Source organism: Cervus canadensis, chromosome 5, assembly GCF_019320065.1.
Source record: "Cervus canadensis isolate Bull #8, Minnesota chromosome 5, ASM1932006v1, whole genome shotgun sequence".
In the NCBI taxonomy this organism is placed as follows: Eukaryota; Metazoa; Chordata; class Mammalia; order Artiodactyla; family Cervidae; genus Cervus; species Cervus canadensis.
Window position 1 is genome coordinate 13306395 of NC_057390.1, and position 14704 is coordinate 13321098.

General features: G+C 47.3%; 1 protein-coding gene across 2 annotated transcripts in view; it reads left to right on the forward strand.

The window, feature by feature from the left end:
* The window catches only part of ADD2 (adducin 2), a 116368-nt gene that overhangs the window by 92632 nt on the left and 9032 nt on the right, over positions 1-14704 (forward strand). For both annotated transcript variants that reach the window (XM_043468241.1, XM_043468240.1), the window contains exons 11-15: positions 4143-4400; positions 5302-5421; positions 6439-6528; positions 8512-8659; positions 10599-10724. In XM_043468241.1, coding sequence (XP_043324176.1) covers positions 4143-4400; positions 5302-5421; positions 6439-6528; positions 8512-8659; positions 10599-10724 — 742 coding nt within the window. The remainder of the gene's footprint in view (positions 1-4142; positions 4401-5301; positions 5422-6438; positions 6529-8511; positions 8660-10598; positions 10725-14704) is intronic.

Sequence of the window (14704 nt, forward strand, 5' to 3'; positions counted from 1 at the left end):
TACCCCAGTGTTCATTGCAGCACTGTTTACAACAGCTAGGACGTGAAAGCAGCCTATATGTCCATCAACAGATATAAACAAGAATATAAGCAAGATATAAGCAAGAATACGGGAGTGGGTTGCCGTGTCCTCGTCCAGGGGATCTTTCTGACCTGGGGATCCAACCCGCATCTCTATGTCTCCTGTATTGGCAAGAGGTTTCTTCACCACTAGCTCCACCTGGGAAGCCCTGTTCATACATACAAGGGAATACTATTCAGCTATAAAAAGGAACAAATCTGAGTCAGTTCTAGGGAGGTGAACGAACCTAGAGCCTGTTATATAAAGGAAAGTAAGTCAGAAAGAGAAAAACGAATATCGTATATTAATGCATATATATGGAATCTAGAAAAATGGCACTGATGTACCTATTTGCAGGACAGAAATAGAGACACAGAGAATAGACTTACGGACACAGTAGGGGAAGGAGAGTGGGACGAATTGAGAGAGTGGCACTGAAGCATGTACTTTACTGTATGTAAAATAGATAGCTAACGGGAAGTTTCTGTGTAACACAGGGAGCTCAGCCCCATGCTCTGGGGCAGCCTAGTGGGGTGGGATGGGGTGGGGGCTAGGAGGGAGGTCCAAGAGGCAGGGGACATATATATATACTTACAGATTCATGTTGCTGTATGGTAAAAACCAACATAGCATTGGAAAGCAATCATCCTCCAACTAAAAAAAAAATAATGAGTGCATTTAAAGTGGTCAATTATGAAAATATGTGTAACAATTAGTGGCTTTTTTGTATTTTAACATATAATAATGAATGTGAAAATATGAGAGAAAATAATCCTATTTGTAAATGCAGCAACATCATAAAGTTTTAAGCAGAAGCCCTTTAAAGACAGCTGTAAAATTTAACCAGTAGACATCAGAGAAAACCTTAAATCAGTGAAGAGCTATAATTTATTCTTGGTTAAAAGCTTCAATAGGGTAAAGAGGCTTCCAAGTTAATCAATAAACTCAATGTAATTTCCTCAAAAGTGGAGCAAGATATAAGGACTTAGCAACATGTTCTTTCAGGTGAAATTCAGAATGGCTTGGAAAATTCTATAGTGATTACCACCACATGGTAAAGTGCGATAAGGCTTTAGTCATTGAAGGAAGGGGCATTAGTCCAGAAGGGACGGGCCAATCAGAGCTAGAGAGTCCAGAATCAGCTTAGAGAGTCCAGAAATAGATCCCCAATACATGAAAATTTAACAGGAGAAACAGCCATCTTATAAATCTGTGGGGAAAGATAGACTCCTAGCCCTGTGGGAAATGAACCTAGGGTGGCTTGCTGCTTTATCCTTTCAACAAGATAGATCCCTCATTCGCCAAAAATTTAAACATGAAAAGGAGATTCATATAGGTATTTAAAAACATAGATGAATGTTTTTGATGCTCTTGTGCTGGGAAAGACCTTGTCAAGCATGGCAGGAAAGTCTGAAATCATGATGACAAATATTGACATTTATGATTACATTAAAATTCAAATTTTACATTTTTAAAAACCACCTTACCCGCCATGAACAAAACTAAAGACAAAGTATGGGGAAAATATTTGCAACATCTCTGACAGTCAAAAGATCCATATCTTTACTGTAAAAGAAATAATATGAAAAAGATAAACATCACAATAGGAAAATGAACTGAGGACACAGTTTACAAGGGAAGATATTTGAGGCCATTAAATGTAATTAAATATCCAGTCTTACTAGTAATCTAAAAAAGAACAAAACAAAAGTAGAAGGTTTTACTTTTAACCCATCTAACTGCCAATGATTTTTTTTAAACCTCAACAATATTCAGTGTGGGGAAAGGAGATGAGCACTGGGAACTCCAGCACAATTGGCAGAAGTACAAACTGGCTCAGTGTCTTGGGAAGATGGACATGATAAATATATAAAAACTTTTAAAATAAATATGTAAAAACTGTGCACCGTTTGACTCAGTCATTTTCATTACTAGGCATTTATGTTAACTGCTTAAAGAAAAATGTGTAAAATTACTCATTTTAGGGTTGTTTATAATATTTTGAAATTAACAAAAGTGTCTTCCAGTGTTGGTTAGATAAATTGTGATATGTACATTCACTGGCATATTATGCAGTTGTTTAAGGGTTGCTGTGTATCTATGTTCAGTAACATGAGGAAATCTCCAAGACACATTGATGAACTAAAGAAGCAACTTATAAAGCTGGTTATGTAATAATACTTAAAATAGCCAAGATATGGAAGCAACCTAAGTATCCACTGATGGAAGAATGGATAAAGAAAAAGTGGTGCATATATATATATATCATCTCTCTCTATATATATGATAGAATATTATTCAGCCATGGAAAGAAAGAAGTCTAACCATTTGAAACAATGTAGATGGAACTTGAGGGGATTATGCTGTGATATAAGTCAAACAGAGAAAGACAAATACTGTGTGATCTCATTTATATGTGGAATTGAAAAAAAAACAAACCCCCAAACCAAAAAGTTCAAACTCGGAGATGCAGAGAACAGATTGGTAGCTGCCAGGTATGGGGCAGAGAGAAATGGGTACAGGATCAAAGGTAAAAGCTTCCATATATAAAATAAGTGATCCTGGGGGTGTAATGTACAGCGTGGTGACTGTAGTTATTAATTCTGTGTTGTGTATTTGAAAGTTGCTAAAAGAGTAAGTAGATCTTAAAAGTTCTCATCACAAGAAAAAAAGTTTTAAGTATGTAAGGTGCCAGATGTTAACTAGATTCATGGTGATCATTTCACAATACATACAGTTTCTTTTTAATAGAAGTGTACTAGCCACTCCAGTATTCTTGCCTGGGAAATCCCATGGACAGAGGAGCCTGGCGGGCTACAGTCCATGGAGTCACAAAAGACCTGGACACAATTTAGCGACTAAACAATGACATAGGTGATTTACAATGCTGTGTTAGTTTCAGGTGTGATTCAGTTATGCATAGAATACATACGAATATTGAATCACTGTGTTGTACACCTGAAACTAATGTAATGTTACATGTCAGTTATATCTTAGTTTTTTAAAAGGCTGCTTATGTGGTACAGTCCCATTTATATAGTGTTTTATATATTTTATGTATATTATACATTAATTATATAGTCTGTATATTTACATATGTGCATTTATATATGTATGCTTAGAGAGATGACTGAAAGGATTTTTAGTGGTTGTCTCTCAGGATGAGATTTTGCATAAAACCCATATTTTCCTTATGTTTTTTTCATACTGCTTAATTTTTCTACATGGCTATGTATTTTTCTGTAATCTGCATAATTTTTAATGCCACTTTAACTTAAAAAAAGATGACTGGCAGAGCTGAGAATTATTCCAGCAGCTGCTAAGATTTCTGAATATTCATTCTAAGTAACAGCCCACCTTTGAGGGATATGGCCCTTCTTAGGAGATAGGGATGTTCTTGAGTCAAATTCAGGGGTTCCCAAGAGAGAAATAGCCAAGAAACTTCAGAGTTGAGGAAGGGAGGGCTACTGTTCAAAGCAGCTGGGAAGCTTTTTAAAGTCCTGTAGCCCAGATGGCACCAATGTCCAATGAAATGGGCAACTCTGAGGTGAGCCCAGGTATCCATATTTTCAACGCTCCTTTGTGATTCCAGTGTGTTGACAACTACTGGACCAGACCCAAAGCTGGAGCTCTGTCTGGTCCACAAGATTTTGGTGACTTTCTCACCCCTGATCAAAGGGCTTGTTGGAGTGGAGGAAGGGAGGGGTTGGGGGACCAAGACAGGAAACAAGTAGAGAATCTGCCTGCAATGCGCGAGACCTGGGTTCAGTCCCTAGGTGGGGAAGGTCCCCTGGAGAAGGAAATAGCAACCCACTCCAGTATTCTTGCCTGGAGAATCCCGTGGACTGAGGAACCTGGCGGGCTGCAGTCCATGGGGGTCACAAAGAGTCAGACACGACTGAGCAACTAACAATTTCACTTTCTTCCACAGGTGTGGCAAGGCCTGGGTTGTATTTTATTATGGAGGCTTTGGGTTAAATTGAGTCCTTTAGATGGAAGGGGGTGAAGTGTGTGGGCTGGCCAGCTGGCATGTTATTGACCATTTTCCCTACCTCAAGTGGTTCTATTTTTGTTCTTTTTAGGGTTACAGAACAGGCTACACCTACCGCTATCCCTTCGTTCAAGAGAAAACCAAACACAAAAGTGAGGTGGAGATTCCAGCCACGGTCACTGCCTTCGTGTTTGAGGAGGACGGCGCCCCAGTGCCTGCTCTGCGGCAGCATGCCCAGAAGCAGCAGAAGGAGAAGACCCGCTGGCTCAACACGCCCAACACCTACCTGCGGGTCAACGTGGCTGACGAGGTCCAGAGGAGCATGGGCAGCCCTCGGCCCAAGACCACAGTAAGGAGGGCAGAGGGGCTCTGCTGGGGAGATCGGGGTCAGAGGAGAGTGCCCGGCCACCTGTGTGGGTTAAGCTGCTTTAAAAGGGGAACAGAGCAAACCTCCCCCAGGCCTGGGCTAGTCCTGTCTCCCCTTAGGGCTTCCTACTGGGCGTCTGGGAGCAGCCGCTCATGCCTACAGAGCAGATCACCTGCTTCTTGTACCTCTGTGCTGAGTTTCTGGGTCCAGAGGGTGGCTGAACCAGGTCACTCTCAGCCACATGAAAACTTTTTGCTCCCACATCTGGAAGGGCTTCCAGGAAGTTCGGGGGATGGGTATCCAACATTTGAACTGACCATCTAATGCAAAACCAGGAGGGAGGTGGGTACTTGCTTCTATGACATTGTCCTCTCCCATTATACCCTCTTCTGTGGACTTGCTTTAGGCATTAGATGTGTTGAAGAGACCTGCCCAGAGGTTGAAATTTTACAAATTTTATGCTCTTTCCCTCTTTCTCCCTCACACAAACACCACTGACCCTTAATTTGATTTTCACTACTTACTTTGTAAGTAGCTGGCAGCCAAATAGAATAGCTCTGCATTTAAAAACTGAAACTATCCACAAGTCCTCTTAATACGCGAGGGGCCGCCTGTCTGTCAAAACTGGTCACCGAGGCTCTGTCCCTCCGAAGTGTTTTTTAGGGCTGTTGATCAAGGGCTTAGTTTGGTTGCTGGGTCATCTGCTGCCCATCTCTGCTCTGGGAGACAGATATCCAAGTGCCCCAAGAGGAGGGAATGTGTTTGTCTGGGCTTGCTGACCTTCCATGCAGGCCAGTCAGCCCAGCTCTCCTGGGGTGGACCACTGGGGTGGATGGTGAGCTGTGTGTCTTTGTCTTACCCACCGGGCCTTGTGTGTGTTCAGTGGATGAAGGCTGACGAGGTGGAGAAATCCAGCAGTGGCATGCCCATACGGATCGAAAACCCAAACCAATTTGTGCCTCTCTATACTGACCCCCAAGAAGTGCTGGACATGCGCAACAAGGTAAGGTGTAGCTAACTGCCTCCCATCTCTCCTCCCATGAGTGTAAGGAAGGGACGTCCGCAGGATGTGCCCGACTCACCCTAGATGCCTCTTATGGGAAAGAAAAAAAGAAAGTGTTAGTCCCTCAAGTCATGTTTAACTCTTTGCGACCCCATGGAATATAGCCCACCAGGTTCCTCTATTCATGGAATTCCCCAGGTAAGAATCCTGGAGTGGATTGCCATTCCCTTCTCCAAGGGATCTTCCTGACCTGGGGGTTGAACCCAGGTCTCCAGCATTGCAGGCAGATTCTTTACTGACTGAGCCCACACAGGAAAGAAGCGATCATTTATTGGCCACATTCCAGGCACCATGCTAAGTGCTGTGCTTTTTTCATCATGTGTGAACATCTAAGAGAGGGGTGCTAGCTTCAGACAGTAGATGCATCTAAGAGGCCCCCAAATTGAATTTTTACAAATTTTATGCTGTTTCCCTTTGGCTCATTTTCAAAATTGCAAAACCCTTTATATTTATTTCTCTACCTTGGCTTTACAGTTCACTCACTTATTTTCTTCATGTTACATTAAATACCTAAGTTGTAACAGAACCACCTCCAAGAGGCCAGGCATGCTCTCAGAGCAGTGTTTCAATGTGTGCGCCTCTGGAATGCAGATTCCTGAGCTACCCCCAACCCTCCTCCCACGGGTTTGAGATTTAACATGTATGAGGTGTCCCTCTCCCCCAGAAATCTGTGGTTTAAACCAATTCCTCAGGGGCTTTATAGGAATATTGAAAATTGAGAATCCCCCTCAAGGATCTGCCATGCCTCGTTTCACTCTTCATCGCTTACAATGATCTTCTTAGAGTTCATGAGAATCTGGTGTTTTACATCAGCTACTCATTCCCTGCAAAAGCCATGGAGACTGTCTTAGAGTGGACGTGATGTGTTACTGTGTATGTTCACACCACACTGGGCGGCCTACTAAGTACGCCCTGCTTCTGGACTGCTAGCTCACTCTCCCCTCCCTTTCCACACAGATTCGAGAACAAAACCGACAGGATGTGAAGTCGGCAGGGCCCCAGTCCCAGCTGCTGGCCAGCGTCATCGCGGAGAAGAGCCGAAGCCCGGTACAGCAGACGCTGCCCCCGCCTGCAGGGGAAACGAGTTTGCTTTCTGGGTCTGCAGTGCCTGGGGCTGGGCGGCAGGACCCCTGAGCCCATATATGCTCAGCTTTCCCTGTGATCTTGGGCGCTGGTGCTTTTGCTGCAAAACGGATGCTATGAGGACTGAGGACCGTGTCTTATCGCCCCCTGTGGGCGCCGGGAGGGCGGGAGAGGGAGCGGGGAGCAGCCCAAGCCGCCCACCCGCCGGAGTGATAGGCTTGCCCGGTTCTCCTGTGGAACTCCTCTCTGCCCTCTGCCAGTGCTCCGCAGGGCGGGCTCGTAGGAGCATGGCTGGCCGCTCCCAGCGGCTCTATAGCTGCCTGCTCCAAATGGTTCTGTCCTCTGTGCTTGAATATGGCATCATCAGGCCACAGCTCTGAGAGGATGCCCATGTGCTCTCAGAGCGCAGACATGTATATAAGGACGGGTGCTCCACAGGAGGGGGAGGGCCAGTGAGTTGCCTACAAAACCCACATGGCGTTAGAAAATTCAAAGTTGTTTCCATGCTTGAGATAGAACAGTGTTTGTGTAGTGCTTAGCGAAAGGGGTAAAGGTCAGAGTTCTGGCTTGTGTTGGAAATCATTGCTGCTCATTGCAAAGTCACAGGGGCATCTTCCTTAGCAGTAAGGGCCGGAGCTGGGTGTGTGGAGGATTCAGGGACCATTCCTCTCTGCAGAGCAAACTGATGTCATGATTGCAGATGGGGCTGCAACTCACAAGATGGGTGTCCATTGGCAAGGGAAGTGTGAAGGTCATGCCATCCCCTCCACCCCACCCCAGCTCAGCCAAGAGGAGGGACATCAAATATGCTACAGGGTCAAGGATAGACATACCCACCCCATGACATTGGGGGGAGGTGAGAGTTTGATACAATGAGCAAAATTATTAAAAACTCTGCCATTTATACCAAGTGCTCTCCTTGGAGTCCCTCATCTTGGGATCTTGGTGTTGGACTCTCTTGTGAACCCCATAATTCCCTAAGATAGGCCCAGTGCTGCCCTTCTTTTGGTAGGAGCCCAGGGCCCATCATCAGAATACCTGATGGGCCAGAAACAGCCGGCCCAGAGTGCATGGCGTGGGTCAGCTGCTCTGGCTCACCTCCCTTGGGCTTCACTTTCTTTGGCTCCTCAGCTCCAGAGCACTGTATCTCCAAAGGCCAAGAGGAGGATGCTGAGTTAGGATAAAGGGATAAAGGGCTGTGGGGTCTGAATATTAGTCCCTGTCCTGGGCTAGAGGGGTCAAAGGATTCCCAGAGCTCGCATAAGGCCCAGCGGTGAGCTCTCCAGAGCCAGGGGCTCCCCAGAGGAGGTGAAACACAGTGATTTTGCCAGTGTCCCTGCAGGGACCTGCAGAGCAGGTAGGTTGAAGATCCAAGATTCAAGACCTTGACTTCCTTGAATTTATGACTGTGTGCACAACAGAGCTAACAGTTTGGACTGAGGATGCTGGAGTCACTGTGTGTTTTGCATATGACTTACTGCTGTGTGCTGCGTGGCTTGTCCTGCTGCTGGGGGAAGAGGGGTGGTGGGTGGGGAGTGGCTGGCTTGAAGCTGGTTGAGCCAACGCTTTGCTTGCTGGGTTTTGGCTGGCTGACTGTGGGCCGCTGACTGTATTTGCATAGTGACAGCTTGCAAGTGTCCACAGGAGAGATTGCAATAAAGGTGCATCTTCCTTTTCTTTGGGAGCATCCTTTGATTTTATTTCTGGGGCAGAGGGAGGTACCCCTGCATTCATCCAGGCAGTTGCAGAGAATCCAGGTCTTGGGGTGAGACAGCTGTGGGAAGGAGTGAGCAACCCCACCCCAAGGCCCTGAGCTGTTGCCAAGGAGCTGCTTGCCACGCTGTCCCTAGCAAGACCATGGGCAGCCACATGAGTCTGAAAGGAAGCTGGGGCCTGGGCCCCGAGCGCGGCGTTCAGAGGGCAACACGCTCTGTGGTTAACTTTCAGTCCACAGACAGCCAGCTGATGTCCCAGGGCCAGGCGGATGCCAAAGACGAATCCGAGGAGACGGCGCCCAACCCCTTCAGCCAACTCACGGACCAGGAGCTGGAGGAGTACAAGAAGGAGGTGGAGAGGAAGAAGCTGGAACTGGAGGGTAAATAACCCCGGGGGGTGGGGGGGGCCAGTGCTTCAGGACCTGCCGGAGGGAGGGGAGAGCTTGGGGCACCCGGGAGGCAGCAGAGCAACTGAGGCCGTCACTACCCCCTGCCCCCATCCAAGCAGCCGGACCCCACTCCTTCCTGCCCACCAGAGCCCTCAGGGCTCCGTCCAGGCTTCTCTGCTTTGTTTTCAATCTTCATTTGCTTCTCTGTGTCTCCTCTCTCTCACGTCTTCAATTTGACCTCCCTGCCTCATCACCAAGCAATATTCTTATGAGCATAATACTGTAATCCCCAGTAATGCCCCTCATGGCTCATACCTGGCAGTGGTTACACGGTGCTGCCGTGACCCCACTGACGCTCTCACCTGGGAAGGAGTTAATCCGTGTGGTGCTTACTTAGAGTAGGGCCTATAAATATGGCCTAGGTCAGTAAGCACCAGACAAATGCTAGTTGTAATAATATGATCATTATTATAGTGATCACTGTTGTTGACGGATCTATCTGGTTTGGTATAAACCTGGCAATCAGAACTGTCAGCAGCCAAGGCCTTTATGTCAGAATCTCAGTCAAGCCCATCTGTCCACACCGACTCTTGAGAGCTTGTTCATGCTTTTGTCCCTTCCTGGCAGAGTTTCCCTTCTTGGCTACCTTATTCAATATTGTCTACACTTCAGGCTCCGTGGAAAACTTCTCTCCATCTAGGAAGCCCTCTCTGTTCCCCTCTTGAGCTGTCCCTTCTCGTTGCTCTAGATGCACTTGGGGTCTAAGACACAGGACTTAGCTCTTGATTTTGTCCACCAGACAGGATGATGCTGAAAGCTCAGCTTCTCTCTGCACTGGTGCAGAATCAAATCTCGGAGACAGAGTTTTGGGTGAAGTAGATGGGAATAGCTTTATTGCTTTGCCAGGCCAAGGGGGCAATGGTGGGCTAATGCCTTCACAACTGTATGTTCCAACTTGGGGAAGATAGTGAGAAATTTTGTATTAATTGTCCAAAGAAGGGGTGATCAGCTTGTGGACATTCTTTGGATGGGTTAGTGGTGAGGTAAGTAGGAGTCAGCATTGTCAACCTTCAGTTCCAACTGATCTGGGGTCTACATGCTTGTGGGCAGCATATCATTATTAATCATTACCTTCTTCCACTTGGAAGGCGTTTCAGTATCTGCAAAATAGCTCAAAGATATGGTGTGTGTTTCCTCTGATGGGCCTTGCCCCAAGGCTGCTCTTGCTGTTTGTTTCTCCCTCGTCTCACCTCCTGTCCCTTTTATAATTAACAACAGCTTGAATCTCCCCATTGGAACTCAGGGAAGGTCATGGAGGTTGAATGAAGGTAGCTTCCTATAATCAAAGAAATGGGGGACAGAGAGGCCTTGTGCCCAGGAGTCCCACAGGCCCCTGCATGGTATCAAAGGCTTTTATTCCCTCAGGGAAGGACCTTCTTCCACATCCCCTCGCCACCCAAAGTCAGCCATCTTCCGCACAAAGGCACTAGAAGAACCCTTGCCAGCTTGCTTGGAGTTCTCACGTGCCAGTCGAAGAAGTAGATAGAAAAATACAGTGCTTTTTGTCTCTAGAGACTGTTTGGGCTGAACATGTGAATTACATAAATAGTATATGAGCTGCATACAAATGGTGGGCGGGAATTCCCCTGCAGTCTTGCATCCACATCAGGGGTAATATAATCCATCCGAGGATGTGACTTGATGGAGGAAACAGAACTGGACTCTGACTTCTCCCATTTGCCTCGCCCGGAGTGTAGCAGACATTTTAAAAGTGTGTGTGTTGGTGTGGGGGTGGAGGGGATGGGGAAGCAGCTAATTCCAGTTAGGAGAAATGAGGACCACGTAGAAGAAAGCATTGCCTTCAAGCACTCTGTCTGCGCATCTCTCATCTCCCTGGCCTCTGTCCTGAGTTGCTTGTCTGTGTTTCCAGGAGAGAAGGAGCCTGCCCCAGAGGAACCTGGCTCCCCGGTGAAGTCTGCACCTGCTTCTCCAGCTCAGAGCCCGGCCAAGTCCGAGCCGAAGAGCCCTGTGGGCTCTCCCGCCAAATCTGTGGACGGTGAGTCGAGCTGAGCCGCTGGCAGGGAGGAGGCACCTCCACAGACCGAGAAAGGGGTCTGCAAGGGGTTGTGCACTGCAATGCCCCCGCCTTTTCACACATGATGCCTTCCTACCAGAAACTCCTTCCCCTCTGCTGTTCCTAGGGATCCTGAAATAGAGGTTACCAGTTTTAAGCTTGTTCCATTCACAAGCTGTGACAACACACCTTACGGGTATAGCCCGGTCTAAGCAATGCTGAGTAGGTTAATGATTGGCCCATAGCCGCCTCGTCTCCAACTCAGGCCAGACTGGCTGGTGGGCTTTTCTAGATGCAGCAGCCCAGTGCTTAGACCCTACTGTGCACAGGATTCACCTAGGCATCTGGTTTAAGTGAAGATTAAAATGTTAAAATTAAGATGCAGTAAGTCTGGGGTGGGACCTGAGGCCCTGCATGACCAGCAAGCTCCCAGGTAAGGCTGATGATGTCCCCGTCAACCTTGACTGTGCGTTGGAATCACCTGGGGAGCTTCACAGTTCCTGACACCTGCCAGAGTCCTACCCCAGTGATTCTGAGTTCAGTGGTCTAGGAGTGGGGGCGGAGGAGTGCAGCCTGAAGTGTTAAGATCTCTCTCCAGGTGAGTCTAATACATAGCCCAGGTTGAAAACCGCATCATTAGATACTAGCTTATAGAACAGAGCTCTAGGCCCAACTTAACTGCTAACTAATAAGAACTCAATTGCTGATTTTAGAAGATCAGTCTCCATGCCTCAGTTTCCTTGTCTGTCAAATGGGGCTACTAATATTGCTTTTTAAGGTTCTTTTATGTATAATGGAAGGTATAGATGAAAACATACTTGGAAAGAGCAAAAGCATGATTTAAATATAAGATCTGATTGTAGTTATGATTAATTATATAGGTTTGTAGATAATAATAATATAGTCCACACCTCCTAGATCATGAAAGTGTCTTTAATGAGCTTCTGGAATCACTGTGGGGAATGAATGCTCCTCCCTGGGTCCCCCGAGGCCCTTACCAGGGAGGGCTGGACCCCATGCAGATGGTACCAGCTGGGTGGCCTGATGGAACCTTCCCCTTGCTGGGTAGAATGGCCAGACATGTGGATGCTGCTTGCATACCGCAATCCTGAGCTCTTTCTGTAAATGAGTTGTTGCCTTGACCACAGGCCTAGCGCTGCCAGAGGAAACCCATCTGCTTGAGGCCAGAGCCTGAGGGGATGTCCCATGACTGTTCACTCTGTCTCGTCACAGTGTTGCCGGCCTGTCTGCACGATGTTTTCCTCTCTCTTCCCATTTGTGCCTTCATCAAAGGAGTTTCCTCTGATTCTGAATACCTGTCTCTGTTGGAAGTATAGAGATGCTGTTTACTAACTTACTCCAACACTCACAATGTGGGGAGGGAGGACTTTTTCAAAGGAAATAGGTTTCTCCTCAATTTTTAATTTGCAGTTCACAACCTTGCCTTTGGGAGGTTTCCTAAGTGTAAATGCCATGACCAATTCCACATGTGCTGTGCATGGACTAGGCTCTCTCTAAGATAGATACACTCATGCACACTCTGGTATTCACGTGGGGCACACCACCCACAAGCAACAAGCCCCCACAGTGAATGAACTGTGGGACCAGCTGCTGGGTGCTCCCCTCTGGCTGTTCCTGTGGCCTCAGGAGCACGTCTGGAGCCCATTCCTAATGCATGGGCCTATTTAAGGAGCCTATGGTGTCTTCTAGGGCTGGAGGCCAGAGCCTGAATGACCTGGGGGCACAACTGCCTGATCTGGATGCAGAGAGCACCCAGCCCGACTGCTGTCTGCAGCATCCCTGCAGCCAACTGCAGGAAGGCGATGCCACTGAGAGGAGGCTTCCATTTCAGCTCTTGGGAGCCCCTTAGAGCAAGCTCTGCTGTCCAGTGGGACAGAGGGCAGGAGGAGGAGGATGTAAGGGATGGGATCACTGCTTTCCCACTGCCTGAATTCCTGCTTTTCTCTGACCCAACTCTGAGCTCCATGGAGAGGCACATCCCAGTTGAGTGGTTAGAAAAGAGACTTTCTGAAATAGACAGAGTTGGGGAATGTGGACCTCTTTAGAGCTGACCTCATGTGATGAGGCCCAGTTGGAGCTGTCTAGGGTGACTATTGTGAGGTGGGGCTGGGTGGCTTGGCCATGCTGCCTGATGGCTTGCCCAGCTTCTCAGGGTGACAGGGCTAACCCTCCAAGCAGCATCTGCACTTTGACGTGTAGCTCACCTATTGGGTCAGGAATGGCTTTTCTCCATCTGTCACCATACTCTCAAATCCTGTTGTGCTAAATCACCTCACCGTCACTCTTCCTCTGTCTCCTTGACTTCTACCTCCCAGTCTCTCTGAAAGAGGCTTTCAAGTCCTCCTCCCTCACCTCTATCATCTCTGTCATCACCTTCTCTTTGACCAGCTCCTGACTGTCCCTGTCCCTGCCAACTCCATCCCCCCAGGAGCACTGGCTAGCCCTGCAAAGAAATAGCCCTGCATTTGACATTAGAAGTTCAGCTTTGTCACTGACTAATTTAGCCATCTCAAATAAGTTGCTTAAAAACACTAAAGAATGGGGAACTAACATAAATCCTTTCTTTTCTTAATTCACAGCATCATTATCAGGATAAAAGGAGCTCCTAAATATAAAAGGATCCTGTACTGTGCTTTCATAAATGAGCTCTCACTGTTTTCTGTGTTCCCAGGGGTGTGAGAGATACTATACTGCTTGCTGTTTTAAGTCACTAAGTTTTGGGGTGGTTTGTTATGTAGCAGTAGATAATTATTAAATCATAGCACTTAATGAGAACTGGTTTATGGAAATTAGTTCTTCTGTGGGTTGATAGGCTCAGTGGGTTGGTTCTTCTGCTCCACTGATGTCAGTTGGAGCTGCAGTCATCGGGGTGCCTGACTGAACTAGAATTTCCAAGATAATGCACTCACCTGTCAGGTGCCTTGGCAGGAATAGCTGGAAGGCTGGGCTCAGCTGGGACAGTGGAATGGCTGGGCCTCTTTGTCTGTCTGTCTCTGTCTCTCTCCATGTGATTGTAGGTACTCTTCATGTGGCCTCTCCATCTATGTTCCCATTAAGGTTGTTGGACTTTATACATGGTGCCTCAGGGCTCCCCAAACAGAAGCTAGCAGAAGCTGCCAGGCCTTTTAATTCTTCAGCCTGAGGCTGGTTAGTGGCACTTCCTCTAATGGCATTTCCTCTAGTGGCACTTCCTCTGCATTCTGTTGCTTCTTCCAAGTCACAGGGCCATTCCATACTCAGTGTGGGAGGGGGCCACACTCAAGTGTAAAATTAATATATTGGTAGTAGGTTTAGAAAAGGGCAAGATCATTGTCAAATGTCAAGGGAGGCTTGAACCAGACCATGGGGAGATATATGCTTGGATTGGCAGACAAGAGTATAGTGAGCTTTCCAGCAAGTGGGCTTTTCTGGGAAGGGACACTGGAGGACTGAGAGACAAGTGTTTGGATGCTGAGGGAAAGTGAGAAATCCACTCTGAGAGGTAAGTACCCAAACAAGCTTGCCATCTCCCTCCCAAAGCACCTCTGTTCCTCCTCCAGCCTCTGCAAGCCTTTCAGCTCTTTCCAACCCATGAGGGTGTAGATATTGTCCGTGACTGCCAAGCCCAGTCTTTCTCTGAAAGAGAAAGGACACTCTCCCTACTCTCTTTCCTCTTCCTCCTGCTTCCTGACCACCATCCTTGGATAGACACCCCCATTTTCCAGCCTCTAATTCATTCCACCCACTCCCACATCTGTCTCCTACTCCCAGAGCTCCAAGTGCCCCATCTAGGAGAGAAAGCCAGTGATTCTCCTTAGGGGATGTGAGAAGGAGAGTTTCCATTTGCTTCTAGTTACTGGGGCTCTTCTCAACCTGGTCTTCAAATAGCTGAAGACCCATCAAGTTCTGATCTTACCTGTTTTGGGCTTTTAACAGAGGAGGGATCTGGACTCTCAGAGCTG